Source organism: Oreochromis niloticus, linkage group LG5 (assembly GCF_001858045.2).
Source record: "Oreochromis niloticus isolate F11D_XX linkage group LG5, O_niloticus_UMD_NMBU, whole genome shotgun sequence".
Taxonomy (NCBI): domain Eukaryota; kingdom Metazoa; phylum Chordata; class Actinopteri; order Cichliformes; family Cichlidae; genus Oreochromis; species Oreochromis niloticus.
The window spans coordinates 26,122,796-26,149,413 of NC_031970.2; the positions used below are offsets into that span (position 1 = coordinate 26,122,796).

At 41.6% G+C, this 26,618-nt stretch overlaps 1 protein-coding gene across 8 annotated transcripts in view; it reads right to left on the reverse strand.

Moving 5' to 3' along the window:
- The window catches only part of kif21b (kinesin family member 21B), a 68,556-nt gene extending 50,915 nt beyond the window's left edge, over positions 1 to 17,641 (reverse strand). For all 8 annotated transcript variants that reach the window (XM_019358775.2, XM_019358776.2, XM_019358780.2 and 5 more), the window contains exon 1: positions 17,231 to 17,641. In XM_019358775.2, the coding sequence (XP_019214320.1) occupies positions 17,231 to 17,271 (41 nt within the window). In that variant the 5' untranslated portion in view covers positions 17,272 to 17,641. The remainder of the gene's footprint in view (positions 1 to 17,230) is intronic.
- Between the last annotated feature and the right edge of the window lie 8,977 nt (positions 17,642 to 26,618).

A 26,618-nucleotide genomic window follows, 5' to 3' on the forward strand; every position in this document is an offset into this window, starting at 1 on the left:
AGGATTTGTTGCAAATCGACTCTTTTACAATCTGATCCAAAATGTAAATTACCAGGGTCATTCTTTCATTTCTACAGCGCTCTATAAGTAAAGGTTCAACAGCTTGCTATGTTTCTGCAATGAATTTTTAGAGTCTGGTACAGTTATTCGAGAAAATATCCACTAAAGCCTTAAAGAAGATGTGTTGCAGCTCATTTTTTCATTCAATTACACCAAATTACATCAAAGCTATCCTTAATTATTTCCCCAAATAACACTGAATGTGCTCAGAAGTGTTTCCATTTAATTCCAAGCCTGTCTGTGCCTGTTGGTGATAGGCAGCAGCTTCAGGATGCATCCCTGCTGGTTTCACTGCACCGCAGCCCCACCGCGCTGTCAGCGAGCTGGGTGTTGCCTCCACACAAACACACACACGCACAACACACCACAGCCTGGATTTCTCGTAAACCCTAAGAGCACTTTGCCATAAAATAATACGCGAGCACACCCATTTGTAAAGAGGTCCATCAAATTGATTTGGAAATGAACATGAAACTGTTTCTTCAGCTGCTGCCAAACTCTCCGAGCCCTCCACATGGATTAGCATACTGCGCCGTGTGCCCAGCTGGGCATGCAAAGAAACTTCATTAGCTTAGTTAGCTCAACAAAACAAAGAAATGACTATACTTCTTATGGAAACCAGAGGAGGCCAGATCCCTGTGTCAGGCTCTTATTAAGAAGAGCCACAGATCGGGATGTGCAACTGATAGGGGATATCCTGGCTGGGTTTGCATGTTCTTCCTGTGCCCGTGTGCTTCTTCTAGAGGGCACTCCGGCTTCCACCCAAGGACCCACATGGTAGGTTAATTGGTGACTTTTAAATTGGACATGAGGTAGATAAAGCGCTGTATAAATGTATCCTCAAAATGTGACTTGCAGTCTAAAAAAAAAGCTATATGAATGCAAGCGCACCCATCAGCAGAGAATCAGTGACATCGGTGAGGTGAACTGGGAAAACAGAAGCTAATGCCCAGCACAGCCTGTTATTTATTTGTTTATTATGACTTCATTACTTATTCATTCATTTCTATTTTTGCCTTTTTGTCAGTAGCATAAAGCGACGACACCTGCCATTTCATTATTCGACCTCGTGTTGCGTAATGATAATGAATATTGCATGCTTTTCCAGTCACTCAGGTGCTACCGACGAGCTACGGCGATGAAACAAAGCACACTTCCTATTTTCACATGCGGGAGATGATGACATCACATGAAATACCAAAGAATCAACAGGTATTGTCATATTTTATTGATGACAAATCCTCAAAGTTCCTCTTACTTAACTTCTGTTTAACCTAATCATACAGAGTATATGGGGGTTGAGTTCCCAACCTGGTAAAGTTTTTAAAAGAAATCAATCCTGAAAAAACCTTTGTGTTTTGGTAACATTATTTACAGAGCAGAACAGTCCTAACCTTCCTGAAAGAGATTAACCAGCCCTACAGAGATTACATAAGGAGCGCTGTGTCTCCATCTGGTTCCGCTCTGTTTGCTTGTAGCGTAACTCCGATTAGAGCTTCGTCATTGTCAGAGTTCAGATTAGGATTAACCCAGCTGATACAGCCATGTGTTAGAGTGTGTAGCCACACTGCAGAAATGGACATATCAGTGTTTTCAGGTATGAGCAAAGTAACACTCATAAAAAGTGCATATGAAGAACAAGTGTCCTAAAAATTTTTAATCGTGTAATCCCCAAAACATAAAAGTGATAACGCATCCTTCTGGATTAAGTGTCTGGTGTGTGTGGACAAACCCGCCTCTACACTCATCACCGTCTCTGTGAGCAGGGAGGCAGTGCAGGTCGTGTTACTATAGCAACCAGCGAACGATAACTCGATGCAATTACCCAAGTTTTTAAAAACTTAAACAGACTGCTTCTTGAATCTCCGCTGTAGGTCAATAAGATTATAATTTCAGTTTCCGCGAGCACCTTACTTCAGCGTGAGACGAGCCGGCGGGTTTTTGACAGTTAGGTGAACAGCGATGACGTTTCCTCCCGTTTTTATTCTGTAATGAAAAGGCTGAAAAGCCGAAGCCATCCCAGCAATATGTGACGGGAGCCTTTGTCTGGCTGTTCACCTGACGACTGAAAAGCTGTTGAGGTGGAGCCGTCTCACAGCCTTTGGACCATTTATCTCACCCCCGCCCTCTCAACCTCTTTTATTTTCTAAGACTCAAACAAACAGAAAGGAAAAAGGGAAGAAAGAGAGAGGGAAAAAGAGAAGAACAAGAGAGGGAGGATAAAGTGGCGATTCATGAAGACTGTCGCATGTTTGACATGAAAAGCCCTGAGAACTCAGGAAATTGCTTTGGCCTATTTTGGGTTAAGGAGCTCCGGGCATATCAGTGACTGTGGGATGAAACGAGAGAGGCCCTGAGGTGCAGTAATGGATGGAGTGGAAGCAGACCACTGGCTGCTAAGGTCAAACGAAAAAAAAAAAGGTAACAAAACAGAAAGGATGACAATGGAAGGCTATTTGTTTCCACATCAGTTGATCGATGGGGGTCTCAGAGATCCAGTAGCAGTCACATAAGGCTGGTTTTTAGACAGTTTATTACTAGATTTAAAAATATGTCACAAATATTCATGACTAAATTCAGTGTCCTAATTGCAAGACACTTCTAATGGCCAACAGGAGGGGAGTCCGCTGGCTGTAAAAAGATGTCCCGCTGTCACCACTATGACAAAATGACCCTGTGTCAATCTCTAATTTTAAGTCTTACCTGTTGCAACATAGTGCTGGGCGATATATCGATTTTTTTAAAAATATCGATATATTTTTATAAAAGACATAAGATGTGACAATATCGTTTGTATCGATATAGTCTATGTTGCGTTATAATTACACTTGTGGAGCCGCTATTTTGCCTCTCTCTCGTCTGGGTTTGTCTGCCCCGCCTCTCTCCCTCACTGAACACAAACCCCCTCCCCCATCGCTACACCTCCAGTTGGCGACAAGATGGACGCAGGAGCTCGTCGGAAAAAAGAAAACCAATGGCTCAATTATTTGGAGATGGTTTGGGTTCAAAGTGTCAGATGAGCAGCAGAATAATGTAATCTGTAAAGAATGTCGAAAAAGCGTCGCAATGAAAGCTTCGAGCACTACTAATCTTTTCCACCATTTACAACTGCGCCATAAAGTGCAGTATGAAGAGTGTGTGAAACTGCGTGCTGTAGCCCAGACCGCAAAGTCTTCCGAGGTTCCTGCCGTGAAACAGACCACCTTACAACACTCATATACTCGTGCTGTGCCATATGATACCAAAAGTGAGAAGTGGGGGGAAATTACTAAAGCAGTGGCCTATCATATTGCTAAAGACATGGTCCCCATCTCAACTGTGGAACAAGAGGGCTTTATACAGCTGCTAAAAACTCTTGACCGAAGATACCAGTTACCTAGCCGGAAATACTTCACCAGAGAAGCACTGCCAAAAATGTATACTGAAGTTAGACAGAGTCTCGCTGCCCAGCTCACTAAAGTGTCTCACTTCGCACTGACCACCGACATGTGGTCCAGCAGGACGTGCGAGCCATATATGAGTGTGACTATACATTTCATGGAAGACTGGGAACTGAAAACTGCCCGTCTCCAGACCAGCTACTTTCCTCAAGACCACACCGGAGAGCATATAGCTGAAGCCCTGCAGGATGTGCTCAAAACCTGGAAGCTCAACCCGACGGGACTGGTTGCTATAACAACTGACAACGGGGCTAATATTGTCAAGGCGGTTCAACTGAACAAGTGGCCGAGGATCCAGTGTTTTGGTCACAAGCTTCATCTGGCCATTGGTGAGTGCAATACTGAATTTGTTGATTTGAGAAAAAAAAAAAATGCTAATAAATGAAAAGTGTATAGAGTCACTTGCAGAGCTAAACATGCCAATGGACCACAAGACAAATATTTTTATAAGTCATAGCCAGCATATACATCTATCACTTAGAAATCGAAAGTTAGTTGAATAAATAAATAAACTATCCCTCCCTATTAAATCCAATAAACGTATTGGGGTGTATTTGTGCTTGTATTAGATTGAGTTGTGACACTAAATGAGGACTACAGCTGAGACAAGACAGGGATACATTTTTAAATACATAGTGAGATTAAAAGGTGTAAAAAAATAAATAAATAAATAAAAAATGTTGTGTGTGTGTATATATATATATATATATATATATATATATATACACACACAAATATGTTCCAATCATTTGCTGGTGATTTTACCAAGATAGTTTAACTAGAACCATTTCTAGGTTATACAATACATGACACATTTTGCAAATGTTGTTAAGTCTTATGCATCACATTCTATACAACTGAGATGGATATTAATTTGCCTTTGAGTGATTTGCATCTTAACATAACATAAGTGATTTTAAAAGTTTGTATTTTGTGTTTCACAGGACATGCTATGGATGAAGGAGAAGCTGCTGACGACTTTCTTACACAGAGAAATAGCCCGGGTAATTCTCTGTGTAAGAAAGTCGTCAGCAGCTTCCCCTACAGCTGGAGGAAGAGAAGAGAGCTGGCTGAAGTGCAAATACAACTGGGTCTTCCAAGTCACGACTTTCTTACACAGAGAAATAGCCCGGGTAATGTGAGTCTCTGCTCAGCTATCAGGGTACGTGTTTGTCTGAGCTGACTGATCCAGCCGTGCCTGAGTCTGCAGACTGTGAAGAAGCAGCAGTAGGACACACAGCTAAGAAAAAGAGATCACTGGCAAGCTTCTTCCAGCACAGCACAGCCACCAACACTGGTTTCACAAAAAGGGAGGCAATCGAAAATGAATTTTCTAGCTACCTGTTGTCAGTTTGTGTAGAGAGTGATGCTGACCCTCTCAAATGGTGGAAGGAACATGAAGTTGCCTATCCAGCACTGAGCCGCCTGGCCAAGAAATACCTTTGTGTGCCAGCTACCAGCTCCCCTTCTGAAAGGACTTTTAGTTGCAGTGGAAACATTGTAACCTGCCACAGGGCATCCCTGAAACCTGATACTGTTGACAGATTAGTTTTCCTAGCACAAAATCTGTAAGCTGTACAGTTGTTGGCCTTGCCAATTGTTTGTGTTCTTTCTATATTGTTATTGTCATTGGAGATTTGCACAAAGACCCACTGACCAAAGAATGGAATCTTGTTAATTTCATTCAATCTGTTTACATGTTTTGTTCTTTTGCACAAAGTACCAGATGATTGTTCAGGAATACACACAAAGAAGCACTTTAGAAAACTTTACTTCAGTGTAAGCACTTTTTAAAGAGCAAGTTGCCTTTGTTATTTTAGATCTGCATCTTTTTAGTTTACATTTTACATTTAGTTTACAATTTTTAGCTTTTTGTTATGTATGAAAAGAAAAAAAATGGAGCATTATTATTTAACAAATGCTGACAATTTATTTTTGACAATTCTTTCATGTACATCTACAGTTGTATCTTAATAAAAGTTACATGTGTGACATCTGGGATAAGTACCTTTGACCAAGAACTCTCTTTTTGTTCTTATTTTATGGGATTAAAAAAATATTGAGATATATATCTTATATCGCCATCCAGCTAAAAAATATCGAGATATGAATTTTGGTCCATATCGCCCAGCTCTATTGCAACATGTTGTTGCTTTTTTAAAAAAAAAAATTAGGTTCCTATTCCAGGTAGAATAGAAAATATAAAGCATTGTATGATTTAGGGTGGGTCTGTCTTGGGATTGACAAGTTGCTACAATCTGAGTTTGCCATGTCCTCAATCTGTCAGCTAAAACAGGATCCACTGCTAAAAAGTCGAGGCTTCAGAAACAATTTGTGAAAACAGGACATCAACGACCAGTGAGTGGATGCATGGTGGTTACATCCATGGAAATAATTATTTGATCCTGCTCAATCTGTACATTTGTTTACTTACAAAGAAATGAACAGTCTCCAATTTTCTGGTGTCTAATTTTAATGAAGAGACACAAAATCAACCAAAAATCCAGAAAAAGCTAATTTCAAAGTTATCAATTATTTTGCATGTCAATGTGTGACGTAAGAAAACATGACTTAATATTTGGTGCAGAAACCAATAGATATAGTATAATTATTCAGGTATAGACTTTCCAAAACTTTAAAATATGACCAAATGAATGTCATCACCAGTAATATGAGTATATAGAATGGATCGCTGCAAAGATCAGGATTTCCACTTTCTACTTGATGCTACTTAATGTGAATTGATTGCGAACAGCTTCAGGGATATTAAAGCTTTAATTACAACGTCTCTTCAGTCAAAAAGTCTGAATGCCGACCTCTTGTCTTACAGAAAAGACACAAGCAAGCAGAGCCTAGCTTAAACATTATTGAGCTACAGTAAGCATTTCTATCCTGTTGCCCATTTAATCAGTGCTCCCATCGATTTTTTGGGATCAGCCGTTTACAGTGATTCCTCGCATAAAACCGTCAACTGTCTCTCTCCCTGCATCTGTCTGCTGCTCAATCCCTCACAGTCTATTCAAGACACCTTTCCCATAATGCCTGTGCTTTGCTCTCTTTGACTAATCAGTTGAGTGTCTGTGGACGAGAGTAATAACAACGCACCCACTGCTATGACAGGATATGGAAGCAGGCCATTTCCTGCAAAATCTGTCTCTCACTTCGGCCTCCAATCCTCCACATGAGCCCAACATCACAGCAGGCTAACAAGCCGCTATCCAAACACACACACACACACACACACACACACATTTTTAATGCAGGTCCAACACTCTCTGAGGGAATGGCAGAAAATAAGCAATGGACACGTGACTGTGCACTGTCCCTGGCAACATATGTTTATACGAGTTATGAATGAATTAAGCTGGCACCAAACAAAAGCAAATGAGGGGCGAGAAATTGCATTTCGCCAGCCTTGAACCTGGTCTCTGATTTATGGCAACGAGAGGGGAAAAAAAAAATAACGAAGGAAGGCAAACACAGCAGGGTTATGAATATAAGTAGCTAGCTCAGGTGGGAGCACCAGAGGAGAAAGCACTAATAAGGACCAGTTGGACAAACTGGCAGAGGGAGACACAAAGTAAATATAAAGGAAAGCAGACTGGAAAGCACAAAGGAGAATGCACCCTATATGTGAACATTCACAAGCACAAGCAGGGGAAACGGGCCAGTGGTCACAAGAGACTGGTGCTGTGTGTGGACAGCTGGCTTGCCCAGGTGGTACCATGCAGACTGGAAAATATAGGCATCTGTCCTGCCATAATGGTGGATACAAATGTCTATGTCCTCACAAGCCCAGAGTACTGACTGCAAAAAGAAAATGTTTCTTCTTCAGTTTCATTAAGTTCTTGTTATAAAGAGCCACAGGCATTCCTGGCTTACACAAAAATCCTCCTAATAAATTCTAGAAAGGATTCAGATTTCACAGACCACCACCAGTAACTTGATTAATACTCTGAGGATCAGCAGATACTTTAAGTTAAGGGATTCATATCAGTGCTGACTCTGGATCACTGTCTTCTGAGAGGCTGAGAGTCAAAGCAGTTCTACTATGTGATTTACCCAAAACAACAAGTGTTCATATTGGCATATGCATGTGCGATAGGACAGTATGTCAGCTGTATTTTATAGATTTACTCATAGTGAAACAAGCATTTACAGTTACATTCATAACAATTCAATCAACTATGTAAACTCACAAAGTGGTGAAACAGCGTCACTATGGAAACACAAATGCAAAGATTGTAGCCACAGAGAGCAGTAACCACACTGTAAATAAGCCACCTAATCGATCGATGATACTTGGCCATTTAAACGTTCATCTTTTATTGCACGAGCAGGTTAGTTACACCCAGACACAAAATACCACAGCTCACAACCTCCGTCGGGTTAACCTTATCTATCAAACTAACCTCACAGACTGGCGACCCTGTAGCCCGAGGCGCCGCTGCCAATTGGTAACGGGCGATAAGACAGAGGAGAATTCACGTACTCTGTGCACATTGGTTTGACTGGGTGCCTTAGCATGCAGGGTCGCATGCTACAGCAGGAATGAGTGCGCTGGCTCATCCATGTTAACACGAGCGTTTCCTTAACCAAGCCAGACTTCAAGGACGGGCTTGTCCTACATTGTCTGGAAAGAGCTAGGTCGACTCTTGAAGAAATACTCCGTCAACTCTGTTATCTTTCCCCATCTCCATCAGGAATTTATTTTCCAGAGACAAAGACTGTCATCGGAAGTTGTCCTTCAAGCTGAATGAATGAATAAATATTCATGCCCTGTAATAACATAGCCAAGATGTCAAAGACAAAATTAGAGCTGGAACCAGAAATTCACAGTAAGATATTTGAGACACTTAGGAGGCTCAAATATCCCATTTTAGAGCTGATATTATCAGGTAAAGTAGGGCAGAGCTTAGCGGGAAGCTGGTCAGAGCACGTGTGAAGCAGTGGCTGTGAAAGACTTTGGCCTAGGCTTTAAAAACTAAGCTATCACAGACTGCATTTATTTGCTGTCAGAGCATAACTGCCCCCCAGTATATGAAGAGTATATAATACTACTACTGACAGCATAACAATAGATTACTTTAAGTAAAACCAGTGCAAATGTTATTTATTAGCCTGGTATTGACCATCACTGTGCCAGAGGCATAACCCCCCACCACCACTGCTGTCAAAGACAAGCATTCGTCATTCAGTTTCAGATGAGCATCTCTCATTGTTACAGGGGCACATCAGTACGCATCATCTGAGCTAATTCTGGGTCAATCCCCACCCCACTTCCTCACCCCCCTCCTCATTTCCCCTTCCTACCCCCTCTCATTTGTTCTGTCTGCCGCTTCATGGGGGGGTGGAGGCACGAGAAAGAATCAAATTAGCTTCCTTTCATACATTTTCATGACAGACAGTCTTGTCAAGGTCAGAGAGGTGCCATGCTCCCCGAGTCGATTTCATTTCAACATCTGAAACAGAGAATAAGAGTGGATGCTTTTTAATGGATGCTGTAAATCAGCATGCCATCACTACGGTGTGCCATGGGAAAACCTATAAGGTTTTTGGAAATTTTCAAATGACAGATCACACACTATCCAGTTCACTGTGTCAGTGGGACTGACAGAGGAAGCGGTGAGTCGACAAGAGGATCGAAAATTAAAAGCAAAGCAGCAACAAAAAGGAAAAAGAGCCAAAAGTTTGCTTATTTATATCTTTCTCTTACATATCCACGGTCGGCATATTTCATCAGATGAATACATGTGAAATTTTCATCTATGTGCTTAAGTGTGACACTGTGAAATATTTTTGTTGAAATGTTTTACAGTTCGTATGTCAGATATGAAGCGAATGTGTGACAATTTCTCAAAATACGAGACGGATCTAAGTACACAAACACACATGCAAAATACTAAGAATGAAATGCAGAGGTGGAATTATTTCAGTAAAGGTCACCAGGAAAACACACACACAAAGATCCCTTTGTTCAATGTTTTTCTCTAATACAGAGCCCACAACATACGCTGTCGAGCTGCAGACTGCTGCCATGACTCTGCTTGTCTGTCTGCCTCCCTGGAGGGCAGGTTAGCATTACCACCAGGCCAGACTCCCTCTCTGTCAGACAACATTTAGCATGAGTGCTAATGCAGCCACCGTCGCCATGGCTGTCTGTCTGTAGGCATGTGAACTTAGCCAGTGGCTCAAGTCTTCATTCATTCCTTTGTAGTATTCGATATAGATACAAACGTGTATCAGGTTGGATTAAAAAAAATACACTTTCACTTTAGAATGAAGATTATTAGTTTGATAAAATGATATGATGCAGCAACAAAGTGATTCTCCCAAGCTAATTCTCCTAAGATGTTAAAACTCTGTGATTTGCTCCCGTGGAAGACAAGGAAAGGCAAGTTTATTTATAGAGCACCTTTCAAACACTACATTAATTCAAGGTGCTTCACGAGATATAAAAAACAGAAATGAAAGAGGAAAAAAAGAAGAGAAAAAACAATAATAATAATGATAAGAAGAAGAATATTAGTTTAACTAGCACAGCGTATATATGTATACATCTGTATGTGCTTTAGCCGGTGGACCAATCTGAACAGCAATTATCAACATCTATATGTTTTTAAAAAAGACCTTTTTTTCCCTTTAACATTTATTTCATCGTCCCCCTGCAATTACAACGTTACCTCCTCTGTTTGTGTTTGTTTAACATCTCACGTATACGTGATGGAATTTTATTCAACTAAATATGGAAGAATTTAAAAACACACCACAAGCCTGGCAATATGAACACTATTTTTTTAAATCTTCTTTTTAAAACTAGCAAAGGTTGGAGAATAGCTAACCTCTGAGGGTAGGCAGTATATCAGCTAAATGTCTTATCACCCTGTTTAGATTCAGATATGTGCACCGCTGGGTGATCGGATCTTAGAGACCTACCAGGTTTGTATTCATTAAACATCTTAGATGTATATTTAGAACTCAAGACATTTAATGATTTTTTTTTTAAATAGTAATACTTTGAATTTAATTCTATATTTTACTGGAAAATGATGAAAATGTAGGGCACTGAGAATTTGAGTTATAAGCTGTCTCTTCCTGGCTTTCGTTAAAATTCTACCTGCAGTATTTGAACTGTCATTGTCTGATAGTCTTTTCAGGAAAGCCAATAAAATAAGCATTGTAGTAGTCAGTAGTCAGAAAGACTCCATAACAGTGTTCCCGAAATGAAATTTAAGTGGATTTTCACTTTAAAAGGAAAACAAAGATTTTTTTTATTTTTAAGTTGTCTTAAGCAATACTTTATTAATAAAGCAAAATCTTCAGTAGCCATCCAGCTGTTTTCAACAAACAAGTACTAACAAACAGTACACTGCCTACCCAGAAAAAACAATAAACTGATAAATGCAGCACTTGACAGCTAAAGTGACATTTTTTTTGTCTAAGACAATAATGGACAACTGAATTTCCCAAGAGGCCAATGAAAAACTGGGACTGTTGTGGAGGGCCCCAGCTGTCCCGCCCCCACATATAAATCCTAATATTACTCCTCTGTAAAATAAACTTTTGCTAACACATCAACATAAATATGATATATTATAACAAGTGCTAGTTTGTCACAATAGTAGAGGGCTCAAATCATTTAAATTAAAACGATTTATTCCAGGATGGAGTCGTGTTCTATGTTTCTACACGACAGCACTCTGCGCTGAATACTATCACCAGCTTTTATCGTGCGAGGCCTCTCAGTGTTTCTAGGCACCTCTTCCTCTCAGTGCTTCTATTTTAAATAAAGTTTTGCTGATTCAACCTGAACATCAGCAGACATGATGTTTACCCTGCTGTGTTAGCGAGCTAACATTCCCCAATTAGCAGTAACAACAAAGTACAGCCGACACCGGGAGGAAAGCTGTTTCTAAATATGAGGTGATAAAACTGCACAGTGCTGCAACTGAAATGTAAATTATAACCACATTTAATCGGTTACTCATTCCGGCCATTTTAAAGCCTTGCCCTGCTGACACCTCCCTCCATTCACACACAATAACCCAAAACAAACCCAGAGACACAAACGCCAGCAGTGATTAAGCTACTTAACGCCGTGAAGGTGATTATGGGCCAGCTGGTCACAAACACACACATCATGTCCCTTTATATCGGCACAGTAGGCAGCTCTACTGACACATTCACAAACATATAAATGTAGGGATGGACAGGTTTTTAATAGCTACACGTTTTCCCAAGTAAATTCAAAGGGGAGAAGCAGAGAACTGCTGTCTTATTAAAGGCTAAAGACAACGTGAGTAAAAATTCTTGAACTTCACACTCCTATCACGGCCAGTTTACAGATTACAAAAGCAGAAGACAATATAATTTCAGATTGTTCATGCAGAACATCTGACATTCAAACAGAGAAGTCAGTAAGGTTTTCATTACAGTCTAGACAGGACATCTATGGCTCTCCATCTCTATGCCTCTTCCTCTCGCCACGGGAACATAGCAAACACGTGCAGCTGCGCCCAAATTATTCATACACACGATGCCCAAACGTACACACACACACACTGTCTGCACACTTATGTAGCATCTCATATTTGCATGCTACAGTAGCCCTTTTGACAGCAGACGAGACACTTGCTCCTTTTCATACTCCACCCCGCTTGCCCCCCCCCTTTTTTCCCTCTTTGATTTTTCTTTGTATTTATTACAGTGAATTGCAGGAAGCATTGCTCTTCTCAGCAGACGGAGAGCAGTTTATAAAACAAAGAGGACATCAGAAACTGACTCCACAAGCCTCTCGCTCTCTTTTTTTATCCCCTTCCTCTCTAAAAATACAGTCTGGACTTCATCCACGTCTACCCTCCAATTCTCTGGCTTTTTTGCGCGTTTGTGTGCATGTGCATCTTTATATGTGTGTGTCTGTGTGCGTGCAAGCTCAGCAGAGCACACAAAGACCTGCAGTGACATCAGACTCATTCACACAGTGTCCTCTGTCTACGCTCACCCAAGAGGTGCTCTGTTTAAAAAGCCACCCCCCCCCCTCCAAAGGCACGCTCAGTCCCAGTGATCTCTGAGTGACCACAACAATGTCGACACACATAAACTGGCCAAACTGGTTTTATGGTTTATCGAAATGCGCGGACCACAAAGCATCTATAAAGATAATTATTTTCTAGACTGACCACACATGCTGTGAAAAGACTGCCCTTGTGGTTCAAGCAGAACGAGTTATTATTTAGCGGTCCAGCTGACATATGATGACACCGTGATAAGAGATACATGCAAATGCTGGACTGGACTGAAGCGCCTTTCATTGCTTAATGAATTCAAATGGATAAATTCAAATACAGATCTGTTTGTGTGTGTGTATGTGTGCCTTTGAATGTCTGCGCAAGTGTGGGCGAATAGGAGGTAGAAGGAGCCGGGGGAAGAGAGAAAGCTGGTCACATTCCAGCGTTTTGGTCACACTTTTTTCTGCACACAGTGCAGACGAGCTTGAGCAAGAGAGGGAAGTTTAAAATGGCGTAAATGTGTACACTCACAGTGCCTGTTTTTTATTTTAACTCAGGAGCGCGCAACGGAGTCGCAGACTTACTCCGAGAGCTTATTTTGAGAAAAGCCAGAGGCTCCTCTTTGGGTCTGTGTTTCTTTCACCTTTATGCTTTCTTTTAGCATTCGGTCCTCACTGAAAACACAGCAGCACACAAAGCAGGAAGTGAACAGGAAGTGTGGATGGTCCAGAAGCAGCCTTACAGGAAGTCATTCTGCAACAGCAGCGCACCATTAGGGAGTACCGATATACTTAAACAGAGCAAATTCATTAATAGACAGCTTGCACAACTCATTTCCAGATCACTGGCACATGTATGACCTAAATATTGTTGATCTATTACATACATAAGCTACACATGTAACAAATTCCTTCACGTCTCTGATCATTTGCAAACAACATCATATGAGTCTATGAGTCTACCTGATAGCAGACGTGTAATTGTGTGACTGTTCGGCAACCAGGATTAAGACGTGCAGCTTGGCAACCTCACTAACTTCTTTGTTCTGCAGACCTTTTTTGACCTCAGCGAGCCGCAATCTGTTTGTAAAGCCCCTGAATCCGCAGAGCCGGATTATTCAACAGGTTTTTCTGTGATAAACGGGGTGACGGGCAAAACACCCAGCACGACTGATTTCTGCACATCACCGTGTCCGAGTCTCAGCTCACGTTCAGTTCAGGCAGCAGACAGCGTCTTCAGCACACTTACCAAAGAATCACTCACAGTGCTATTAGGTTAGTTTGAAGGGTAACAACAACAACAAAACAACAAAAACATAAAATCACGTGACCACAACCAGACAAGCACGAGGAGGAAGTGATGCACAGCTGCGGACGGCCAACTTGGGCGTGTGCCCTGTCACGTTTCCTGCTCCTCTCTCCTCCCTCGAAGCCAAACACGCCGACTACGAGCGACTTTACAGGCTCATCAGCACAACAACACTGTTTTTCCCATTGCAGTGATCGATGTGTGTGTGTGTGTGTAACTGTGTGTGGGAGTGGGAGATGAATGTCGCGACCAAGTGTAAGAATCCTGCCATGAGGAGATTACATTGCAGCACTACCCTGTGACCAGCAAATACAGTACTGTAGGCTCGTAACACACACACACACAAACACACGCACACACACTTTCCCACCAAACCCAGCTGTTTTAGCAACAACCCCCTTGGGAGGTTGTAACCCAGACACAGCCCGTGTGGCAAACTATTAACACACACAGGAAACAGGCGAGACTGGTAGCCTACACAGGACAAACGTCCAACAACAAAACACCACCATTTTTTTTTAAACTCCCATTTAAATCCTTTGTGTGTCAGCTGTGAGGGGCCACTTCCCTCAGTCGTATTCTGCTGCTCTTGTTTTGTTTCGAAGCCGGTGGAGCACATTAATGGCTTTATGAAGAACTTGTGTAGAGACCTCTTTTACACTGGCTGATCAGCACATCATAAGAGTTCAAGAGATAAAAGCTAATCTTTTTCTTTCCCCTCAGCTGAACTCTCATCGCCTTTTAGCCAAAACGGTCTGCGTCATAACTGTCCGCGACAACCCAGTCATCCACCTGTAGGGTTTGAAGGAACACTGAATATTTTATGCTTTTTTTCCCCTATTCAGCCTCATTACTGTCATCACCCCATAACCACAAAACCATGAGGGGGAGGGGGGCAGTCGAGTTCAAATTAGACCGAAAGGAGAGCCTTAAGGCGAAAGCCTGTTAAGGTGAGAACATGGAGTAACAATCACAAGATCAGGAGGCACAACAGCATTAAACAGATTTGTCTTTGAGTCTATTTCTACCCAGCTACGGGGGCTGACTTAGCACTTCAGCAGCGGGCGAGTCACTCGATTTCTGAAATGAGTAAATGGCAGGGAGCCGCACAGAGGGCAACGGCGGGGGACAGAGATCGATATGCAAATGGAAATTTACACACCGCTCACCAAACACGCATGCACGGGTGCAAAAGCTGAACTATAGGCAGCCCACTCTCACTCAGAGTCTGTCCTGACATAAAGCTTTCAATCGGGGGAGCAAAATGCAACACTCAACATAAAACCAGCAAGAGTGGGAGCCTGAACGTAAGTGCATGTGTTTGTGTGTGTGAAGGTGATGGTGAGTGTGTCTACTTATCTACTGATTATAGCCTGCTTGCACTCGACTGAGCCGATACTGTAAATGGATGCAGCTGGATAAAGACGCAAAAGCCAGGCCAGGGGCAATTTAACAACAACTGTTTAGGAGGGAATTACAGTAGATGCATCTGATCATGTCTGCAATGCAGATCCACTGACTCAAGCGTGCGTACGGATCCAGGATTGTAGGATTGTAGGTCATTCAGGAAATGGATGCTGGCAACACGAGACTCAGTATGCGTTCGTTGGCCTTCACGTCAACCCCGTTGCCCTCGCAATGCACATTCGCACATGCAGACATAAGCTCTGAGCTGTGCGCGGTCCGCCCGAGGGCATCGCATGATGGGAGCAATTAAACGCCGTCCCCTCTTATCAAAGGCCTCTTCTCTGGGAATAAAAGAGGCTCGGAGGTCATTGGGAAAAAGTAACTGCTTATTCAGCAGGAAGTTATCTTTTTCCACGTGTTTATTTGCAAGCTTCCCATTTCCTGTCAAACACACACACACAGATCACACGTGATGAAAAGGAGCAGCATCGGCTCACCCAGCAGAGTAATTACATGTTACTACTTAGCCCCTGTTTAATTACAGCAAGACTTTCACGCTAATAAAACTAATTCCGAGGTACTCTCGCGAAGATAATGCTCCTGTGCTGATCTGACCTTCCTTTCTGAACAAAGAAATGAAAACCTGTTTACAAACTGATGATAACATCAAAAAATAAATTAAAAAGGAGCAAGAGGGAGCTAAAGGCAGACGTGTTAGTCACTGAGTCATTTACACATCAACAGGCCTCCTGGCTGGTCTCTCTTTCGCTAAATTCAGTTCAGCAACAGCCACCAGCGGCCTATACGGCTTCCCTTTTCACCTTTTTCTGTCAGCACCACCTACTCCACTTCCTGTTACAGTTGTCACAGCGAATGAGCACAAAGGAGATTCACTCTGTGGCTGACAATGAGGCAGCTGATAAAGCCTTCCCCTGGGGAAATGGGGCAGTGTTTTTAAAGTTCATCTTAAAAGCCTGCTTTGCTGGACCAACCCCCTACCCCCATTCTCAACCCCCACCCCACTCAGATCAATTATTGGGATGTGAAGACCTCAAATGGGTGCTTCATGAAGAATAGTTATGTTTGTGTAGTTTGTGTTATGTGTAGAGCCGGTTACGCAGTACTGCCAAAAGGCGGCTGCTCGCTGATGTGACAGTCTGTGAGGCTCTGAGTTAATTGGGGGTCTGTGGGGTCTGTCAGACCACCGCCACAGCTTTGCACGCTGTAAAATGAGCATGATTACAGATGCAGTTTTAGAGCACTTTTTATGCTCACTTCTTATGATCACTTTGATCACATTTAATTTTTGGATTTTTTGCTCACACACATACAGAAAACTGTCTCCTCTCACCAATTCAAGAGCTGCTCTGCTCCCCAATCCAACAAAGGCAGTGAATGTCACAGCTCTGAAGGAGAGATTTTCTTTGTGCTCGATTCATTTGCTGCAGGACGCTTTTTTGTGTTCTTAAGCACAACAATGCGCCTGCTTTTTAACCTAGTTATGGACCTAACTCCGTCATGCACATGCAAGCTATTGACTAGGCATGGTTAGGATGCAGGTAGGTGCATGTAAGAATAATCCCAGCAAAAATTGGTAGGGAGAGAAACGCCCATTCTCCTCCCTGCACCTGGCTGCAGCTGTCCTTGTCGCTTCACCCAATGTTAAATCATGAATGCAAGACGTTGTGTGCAGAACTTGTGCATACAAACATATACACACAACACCACCAGCACATGAGAACAGTTATATACGGATATAGCGTGAAACAAACGCGTGCTTTTGCCTTGTCGATACTGTGCAGAGCGCCGCCCAAGTATTATAAAATAAGGTGGAATAGTATTCTCCGTGGCTGTGTAATCTCCTGTATCCCAGAAATGGACAGAGACATCGGGAAGTGGAAGACTGTAGGTGTGCATGATGCATTTCATTAATCGCCGGGAGGCACAGACACAAGCGTGCTCTGCTAAGGTCGGCAGATTTTCAGCAGACAGACGTCGGAGGCTTACCTCAACGCAACCTTCACACAGCAGTCTCCCTGGCTCCCCATGGCGGCTTTCAAGGTTCACGGGTGAAATATTTCGGGTAATGTTGTGTTTTCAGTGTGCGTAAACCGTGCACTGCTGCTGCGGCCGTGGCGGTGGAGGTGGGGTCTCAGCGGGAGCAGCCGTCAAGACCTGCCGGCGCTGAGGTGTCTCATCTGGACTCCTGTCCTCTTTTTCTCCTGTGCCGTGGCGGTCATCGCTGTCTCTCTGGTGTGTGTCACATCACAGTGCTTAACCCGCTCTTTTTTTTTTTCTTTCGCTTTTTTCTTTCCGTGGTCTAGCTCAGTCGCTACATCCTGTTCAAAGTGCCTGTGAGGGAAGCGTACGAGCGTCTCTCTGCAGCCACACCGCTTCTCTGAGCGAGCACGCTGAGTGAGCGCTGAGAACTGGAGGTAGTGCCGCCTTCACTGACTGTTGGAAATGTTCAATTCGCCATTGAACCTTTAATACGAGTGTCTCCCTGATCACTGCCCCACTCTAATATAGTATACGCATTTGTCTAGGATGAGTTTTACTCATAAATACAAATGAAAGTGAATAATTTATTAATTAAATCAATAACTTACTATTAACTTTCACTACATTCAACAATCAGTGACGAAGATGATGTGATGCCTTTTCAACATAAAATCATATAACTTTATATTATATATGTAGAATATGATATCATACAATATAACATATCTGTGTTCTACTATTCAAAACCATAATATACTTTAATATAATATGTCCATTCTATACTCTGTTATTCAATACTATAGTATCCTATGCTATACTATAGCATAGTAATATCTAGTATACATATACTCTATTAGGCTATGCTATTTTTTATATGCTATCCTACATATAGGATAAGGTTAGGGGTTAGTCTATACTGTACACCTATATATAGTCTATGGTGTATACAGTACAGACTATAATATTCTCTACTATACTATGCTATCTTATCAAATATATATATATACTGTTACTACAACTCTAGTATTCAGTACTATACACTACAGTATATTAGACTAAAATATCTTCTACTATACTGTACTATAATCCAGTCCTGTACTATACCATGCAACACTATATATCCATCCATCTCTTTTTCCACTTATCCAATTCAGGGTGATGGGGCAGCTGGAGCCTATCAAATGACAAAGCATATTACACCCTGGACAGGTCACCAATCTTTGACTTGCCAACACATAGCAACAGATTTGAATCGACAGTACTCACCACTGTCTGACCCCAATGCTATACAAGCTTCCCTTACCCACATCAAACAGCAGTGGTCAGATCTCCCCCAGAGGCTGACTGACTGAGAGGTATGCTTTGGCATATCTTTAATGAGAGGGTTCTTTCTTTCAAATGCCAAAATACTTGGTGTTAAAATATTTATATCTCAAACAGTACGATAAGATAACATCTAATTGTAATTCATAAAATGAAGCAATTGGAGGGTAATTAAACAACAACAACAACAATAACTACGGTCGCTTTCCTGCGATGCACTTCGGCTGTTAAAAAAAATACGAGGCGTCCTTGAAAGCACCTTAATCGTATTGATTGGCGTGCAGCTGGACCAACTAGTAAAAATCTCACACCGTTTCTTAAAAATCCCAGACCAATCATCGAGGAGAACAGACCGATTAGCCCCACCCAGTGACACACCCCTCCTGCTGTAAAGATTACACATCTACAGCCCTAACTGCGACCGGTGACATCTGAAGTCCGTTAAAATGCCATAAACAGAGGGGGACTTTTCACATGAGGAGGGGCCACCGGTCTGAACACCTTTGAGGTCAAACTTCAAATTCAAAAGTTATCGCATTATTGCTAAGACTGAGTTCGTTGGCCCTGGCTTGGATGGGAAGTCAGACTCTGCTCTGCACTCTTTGTGCTGAATCACATTTCTTCAAAAGGGGAAACTGAAATCCTTTCCCTTTAGTTGAGTCAAACGAACAAGAAGATCTGTTGCCAGTCTTCCTCAATTTCTTTATCCCTTTCTTCACGTATACACAGAGCCTTTTTTCTTTCTATATGTTATTTCTCTTGATCTATTTTTGGAGGTACAGTTTGCTCTGACATCCTCTACATTCAGGTTTCTGCTTGACTGTTTTAAATAATCTATGCAAAGTGAATGTACCACAGTGCCACTACACTGTCATAGTTGTTGGCAGCGTTTATACTGGCACATCAAATCTACACTACAGCCTTTCCAAATACTCATCCCCCTCATTACCCATGCCTTGTGTACCAAAGATGTGAACAGAACAAAACTGATGAGTTTGCCAGTGACACACTCACGTCTGACTACAGCAAGTTGCTTTTCCCTTTTCCGACACGCTTGCGAGCTCACTGTGTCACACCGCCAGACAGATGCTGCTTTATCTATACATTTTGATTAAATTAGAATTCCTAGTGTGAGGTTCTGGGACTATCTCACTACTGATCAGCATAAACATTTCTCCCTCTCTCTGCACCAGCACTGATGACAATCACTTTTATGTTATGAAACAGAGTCTGCACACAGTTGCATGCACTGTAAACCTATTCAGTGCAAAGAGGAGCTTATGACTATGTGTGTGTGTGTGTGTGTGTTGGTGCCTGGGGGCCAGGTGGTGGTGGTTGGGGCTGCTGGATTCCATGCAAGATTATGAGGATAGCTAAAATCCTCCTAGATCTGCTGGTTACCAGCCACTAGCCGCCACAACTGGAACAACATAACACAGCAGTAAGGGTGGTGCATACAAACACACACTGGTGGACCAGAGACCACGCCATAATTAGCTTGCACTGTTTTCCTAAGCATTTGTTTAAGTCCTTTCATTCCTTTTGCGACCTGTTTACAGTTTTCAAATCCGCTCTGGGTGATTCTTTCCCCTGCACTGCCTCCTCTTCAGCACTTTCAGGGTAAAAAAGAGCGTTTCATAACCATCCTCTGTGGCTTATAAGACCCTGAAGATATTTCAATATTGCAATTGCCACACTGCAGCATAATCCCTATATTTAGGGAGGTATACAATCAAAATAATTACATAAGCGGCATTAAAATGCAATTGTTCAAGTCGCCTTCGGGTTTTGTCAGTCACGGTGAAGTCAGCACCAGCTCAGATTTAACACTTTGCTTTTTCGTGACCCACACACATTCATGCGCATCATCCTCATTACGGGAGCTTATGGTAATGTCCTGGGCTGAAAAGATAAAGATGAGTCATAACTTTCTTTTTGCAGCAATCTTTTTGTGGCTATTTTCAAATGTTGAATGGCCTATATAAACTGGAAATCAGCCGTGATATAGTGGAACATGATATAAAAGACTTTTCCAGAGTTACCATATACCTGTACAGTGCTGTGAAAAAGCGGAAAAACTCATTCCGCCTTGGGAAATCCAGACCTGCTGAATCAAGAAATCACTTAAATAGAAGCTGTCTGACAAAGTGAAGTAGGCTAAAAGAGCTCAAAAATCAACACATCGTGCCACAATCTAAAGTCATTGGCATCTGTCAATCTGGGAAGGTTTACAAAGCATATTCTAAGGCAGTGAACCACAGTAAGAGCCATTGTGCACAAATGGGGAAAACCTACCCCAAGAGTGCATCAATGACTCATCCAGGAGTTCCCAAAAAAACGCAGATCAAAAATCTAAAGTACCTCATAGTTCACTTATCTCAGTTAAGCTCATGTTCATAATTCAGCAATAAGAAAGAAAGCAATTGGGCAAAAATGACATTGTGAGAGAGCTCCAAGGAGAAAACCACTGCTGACAAAAACAACACAAAGGCTCGTCTCACATTTGCCAAAAAACATTTTGATGATCTCCAAGACTTTGGGGAAAATACTGTGTAGAATGATGACACAAAAGCTAAACCTTTTGGAAGGTTTGAGTCCCATTGCATCTGGTGTAAAACTAACACTAAAAAGAACATCACACCAACAGGTGGTGGTGTGATGTTCTGGGCTGCTTTGCTCTTTCAGGACCTGGACAATTTGTTGTAATTGATGGAACCACGAATTCTGCCCTCTACCAAAAAATCCTGAAGGTGGATGCCTGACCACCAGTTTATGCCCTGAAGCCAAAGCTCATTCGATTTATGCAACAAGACAATGGTCAACAGTAAAAACCAGTAAGAATTTAAACAATTCTGCAAAGAAAAGTGGTCCAAAATCCCTCCACAGAGATGTGAAAGACATTTGCAGTTCTTGCTGGGAACGGTGGCACAACCAGTTATTGGGTTTAGGGGCCAATTACTTTAGGACACAGGGCCAGGTAGGTTTGTGTCACTTTTTTTCCTTAATAAATGAAATCATAATTTAAAAACTGATTTTTGTATCTACTCAGGTTATTTTTGTTTAATATTAAAACTTGTTTGATGATCTGAAACACATAAGTGTGACAAATATGCAAAAAACCCCTAAGAAATCAAGAAGAGCTTGAAGGTAAATACTTTTTTATATTCACTATACTGTGTGAAACTCAGTAATTAATATTATATAAAAGACAAAGTTAAAACCAAAATGCATTTAACGCCAGTGAAGTCCACACGTCTTGAACATCACATCTCCTCTGGTGAAAAAGACTGAAAAAGCACAAAACTGAAACGTAGATGGAAGATGAAACTGCACCCTGATGTATTCTCCATCTTTATTCTTACACTTTGATGTGTCTATAATCCCTCACATTCTATATTTGGCTTTGAAGCTCCATAAGCTAATCCCCCCTTTTTTTTAACCGTAACAAAACTGCTTGAATTGGCCAGGATTACGCAAACGCACATTTGACGACTCACTGGCTGGCACAGAAAGAGGTGCGCTGTGAAAATAAGAAGTCAGGCTGTTGTATTATATATATAGTAGTTGAAATTTTGCTTTCTTACATGCCCTTCACTTCAACTTGAAGCACCTAGATTTTCATGGATGTTTAATGGTGTCTGTGTTTTATGCAGATGTGCAACAGAGGAGCTGCATACGTGCTTTAGATTTATGTGTGTCAGCTGCAGTGGCACACAGCAGAGCAGGCCCTTTGCCAGTTCTTGGCAATGCTAAACTCCCACAGTGATTTGTCTCACCATCCGAATGAGCGTGACCGATAGAGGTAATGTAAGAATGCGTTTACTCTCAGCAGAGCAATGTTAAAAACACTTGATTTTACTGCAAGGCCTGATTTTGATCAGGTGTTTATTACATAAGTAGGAACTTTTGTGGCTTAAAAAACTAATAAAAAATGGAAGCACACTGAAGTGCCAAAAATTGCAGTTCCTTGAATGCTATCCGAGGGTGACTCCTAATGTGAGTCAGTTCCTTTAGAGTTCCAAGTGTTCAGTTTTACAGGATGTAGAAACATGTTTGGAGCAAAAACAAATGGCTTTGCTCACCACTGATTTACTCCATAACAGGGGCACAGGAGTGAAGTTTTATTGCTCACTTATTTAAATTTTATCAAAGCTTAGAGTTTGCATCATTAGGGCGTGACCACTAATCATCAGCTAATTCAGTTCACTGAACAGGACCTCTCCACTGCGCATGAGGCGTACGTTATGTGGTAAATGTCCATCCAAAATGTCTGTGCTCCAGTTTTGGTAAGGGAGATTCTGGTATTTTATTTGTTGTGCAGTTGTTAGCACCTTTGCCTCACATCAAGATGGTCTTGGATACCAGTCCTCTCACTGGCTGGGTGGGATTAGTTTGTTCTACCTGTGCCCGTTTGGGTTCTCTCCGGGTACCCAAGCTTTTTCCCACAGGCCAAAGACATGCATATTAGGTTATGTGTTAAGTGTTTAGGTGTGAATGGTCTTCTGTCTCTGTCGCGCCCCCAACCAGTTGTGGCAGATACCCACACCCCTCTACTCCTCCTGAGCCTGGTGGAGTTTCTGGAGTTTTCTGGAGCAGGTTTCCTGTTAAAATGGAGTTCTTCCTTCCCACTGTTGCCAAGGGCATTTCTCTTAGGGGGTTACAATATAAAGCACCTCAAGGGGTCTGTTGTGGTCACTTGGTGCTATATAAATAAACTTGAATTGAAATGAATTAAAAGCAATCCTTTTTAACAGGACTTTACAAACTGAACAGCGGATGAAATCACAGTGTCTTCTTTATTTACATCTCTATTCATAGATAGTGATGTTTGTTTAATGTGCAGGAACTGTGTGGCTCAGTCATGGCAACAAAATCCATATGTGAACACCATGCTCTCTCACAGCCAGTGCAGAAGATGGGAAACAAAGGGAGAGAAAGCACAGATATGTCACAAAGGTCCAAGGCCAGGAGTTGAGTAATAGCTGTAAGCGCTTGCATGGTATCCATTAAGATAACTTTTTTGCCAATGCAAAAGTACTCCTATGGAGTTAAAGTGACTTTGACAAAATTCAGACAAGGAGATGAAGTTGTTTTCAAGGATGCGTTTGCTTGAGATCAGAAGAGCATGGCTGATCATGTCTATGTGTTCACGCGCTGGTCATGCACAGAAAGCGATCAGCAATGATTCATGAACCCAATCAACCACAAAGAAGACCTACATTTCAGCTTCAGTCCTCGGGGCACTGACTGACCCACACTTTGCCTGTTTCTACCCCAGCTCTGATGCTTCCTGCTGGGCTGTGAGAGGAGGCTGAAAGGTGGCTCATAGGCCGAGTGCCTGCTGCAGCCTGGGGGCGTTACAGAGAAGTAGTGACACTCACTGACCGAGTTACTATTGCATCACACGATCTCAAACCCTGGATGTGTGTGTGTGTGTGTGTGTGAGAGAAAGCGAGAGAAGGATGAGGAGGTCAGCAAGGGGTGGTTGTTGTTCAGTCCTCTGCCCCAAGCACATTGCATGCATTTTTCTTTTACACACACATTCAGAAAAGACAGAGTCCATCTGTTTCTGCTGACAGGAGACAGACAGACCCCCGAGCTCGAGGAACAAGCTGCCCTGCCTGTATAAGTGTGAATGTTTATATTACATTAGTAAGTGTAAAAGGGAAGAAATAAAAAAGCGCTCACTATAAATCAGTATAATTGGCTAATCATTTCATTCGTTCAACTTCTGCTGTCATCTTACCCCATCATCTACCATCTTGTCTCTCTAAGGGCATCCGGCAACTTGTTTCTATGGAAACTGCCTCTAAAGCAGGCAGGAAGAAAGGGACAGGAAGAGATGCTGAAATGGCAGAAAAGCCTCTTTGTGCCGGCAGAGGCTCTCAGATCGAGTTGGCCTAAAAGAAGCTAGACAGGGTTAAATACACACACACTCACACTCATAAGCTCCTCTTTAAGCAAAAAATGGGAAGACAGGGTGAGATGGAGCATCACCAGATCCAAGAATTCCCCTTGAAGCCATGCAGCCTGAAATCTGTAGATAACCTGATAACAGACTACAGTTAACTGTTCGAGTCTCTGCAGTAAATAAGACTGTGCTATATTTTTTTTTTTGCTTTATCAAAGGCTGGGTCTTGTTCATGATTTGTCTTTTCTCCATTCACAGAGACACAAAGTCATGCACACACACACACACACACACACACACACACACACACACACACAGAAAGGCTATTTAACAAAAACACACAAAGAAAGCATGAAATCCCAAGACCCCACTCATGTGCAAACACTACGCCATAAACACGCACACTGTCACGCGTACACAAAATCTAACTCTATTCTGTCTTGGAAAATTGGATTGCCGGTCCAAATAATTTGATTATAAACACCCTCTGCCTTAGACTGGGGCTGCATCACTTAATAAAGCTTAAGTGCAACAACACGCCAGCGCCCACACTCATAGACACACAAGTCCCACACCATCACAGATCTATAATGTCAGCAGCTGCACCTTCCAGATCAACAGGCGCAGGGAAAAATGGAGCTAATCTAAACAGATAGCAGAACGTTCTCAGAGAAAATTGTGAATTTTAGATCTAAAATGAAGCAATAAGTCAGCTTTTTAAAGTCAGCTAGAAGCTTTGTGTATTCAGATATTGACTGAGGAGAAACTGAAAGGCTAACACAAGATCCATATTCAGCACTAGAAGAAAGGCTTCTTTAAGTCCATACATTTATGTATTTTCACATATGAGCAGTTTGTGTGGGCCAAAAATAAAAACTGTGGCCATGCTTTAACATTTGTTTAAGGAATGCACTGCAGAGATGAATGCATATGAATGTAATGGCCATTTTTAAATATAAAAACAGAAAAAGGTGAAAACAAATTAAGAACGGTTTACTTCATCTTACAGGAGCAACTGGGTTCATAGGTCACTAACTGTTAGAGGCCAATGTGGTTTATTTTGCTCCTATAATCAATATAAAATTACCAGACATTATTTACCATCATAAAACTACCCAATGAAATGCTACATTAAGTAATATATATAATGATAATAATAATAAAAAAATAATGATTAGACATATAAACATATGATCTCTAAAGGGATCATTCTGCAAAGAGAGCAGGTGGTAATGCTCAAATACATTTTTATAAAACTTTTTATAGGATAAGATCTGAATCCAAATCAGATCTTGCCATATCACAAAAATGTCAACACTTTATATTAACTGGACACTATTAAGCATTACTAAGGTATCAATAAATATGTAGTTCATCATTTAGAAAACATCACTCCTCCTATAGATGATGGATTAACCATCACTAAAGAAAGTTTTACATCAGGTCCTGCTTTTTGGGAGCTGTTAATGACATCATTTAGAAAGTGACATAAACTATTAACAGTGTATTTAGATGCACATTTATACAGACACAGCTTATAAAATGAGCTAGTTGTTTGTGAGTGTGATAATAGAAACGTTTCCATAACTGTTTATTTCATATGGTAATTCATGGTTAATTCATACAGTTATGAGTTGTTAGATAACTCTTTCGTGTGTACATCATGTAAGGTTAGGACGATCTATGCCTTACAAAGCATTTATAGACTCAAATAGTTCTTGGAGAGAGGCTTGAGAGCAACAACCTATCCTGTGGAAGCTTCACAGTACACTTTCTGAAGGGTGTGGCAAGGATTCGTGGCAGGAAAAACCAAAAGTGTCCTGAAAGAACTTGCTAAAGTTATATATGATGTTATATACGAGATATTTCATCATTAATAAACCACTAACATCAGTGTATATGAATGGCATGCTAAGGAAAAGTCATGCTTTAGAAATAATGAACTAAGTATTTATTAATACTTCCCTAATGCTTCAATTCAATGTGTAGTTATTAGAAAAAGCTACCTCTCTCCCTTTTTTTAACTTTATGTTAGAATATGTTCTGTAAAAATCTGGCAGCTTGGAATTTGTCTGAGAAATCATTTGGGACAAAAACAGGAAGATTGGTTTAAGTGCTAAGGTGAGGCAGCTAGACGAGACTGCAGCTCTGGAGCTCCAT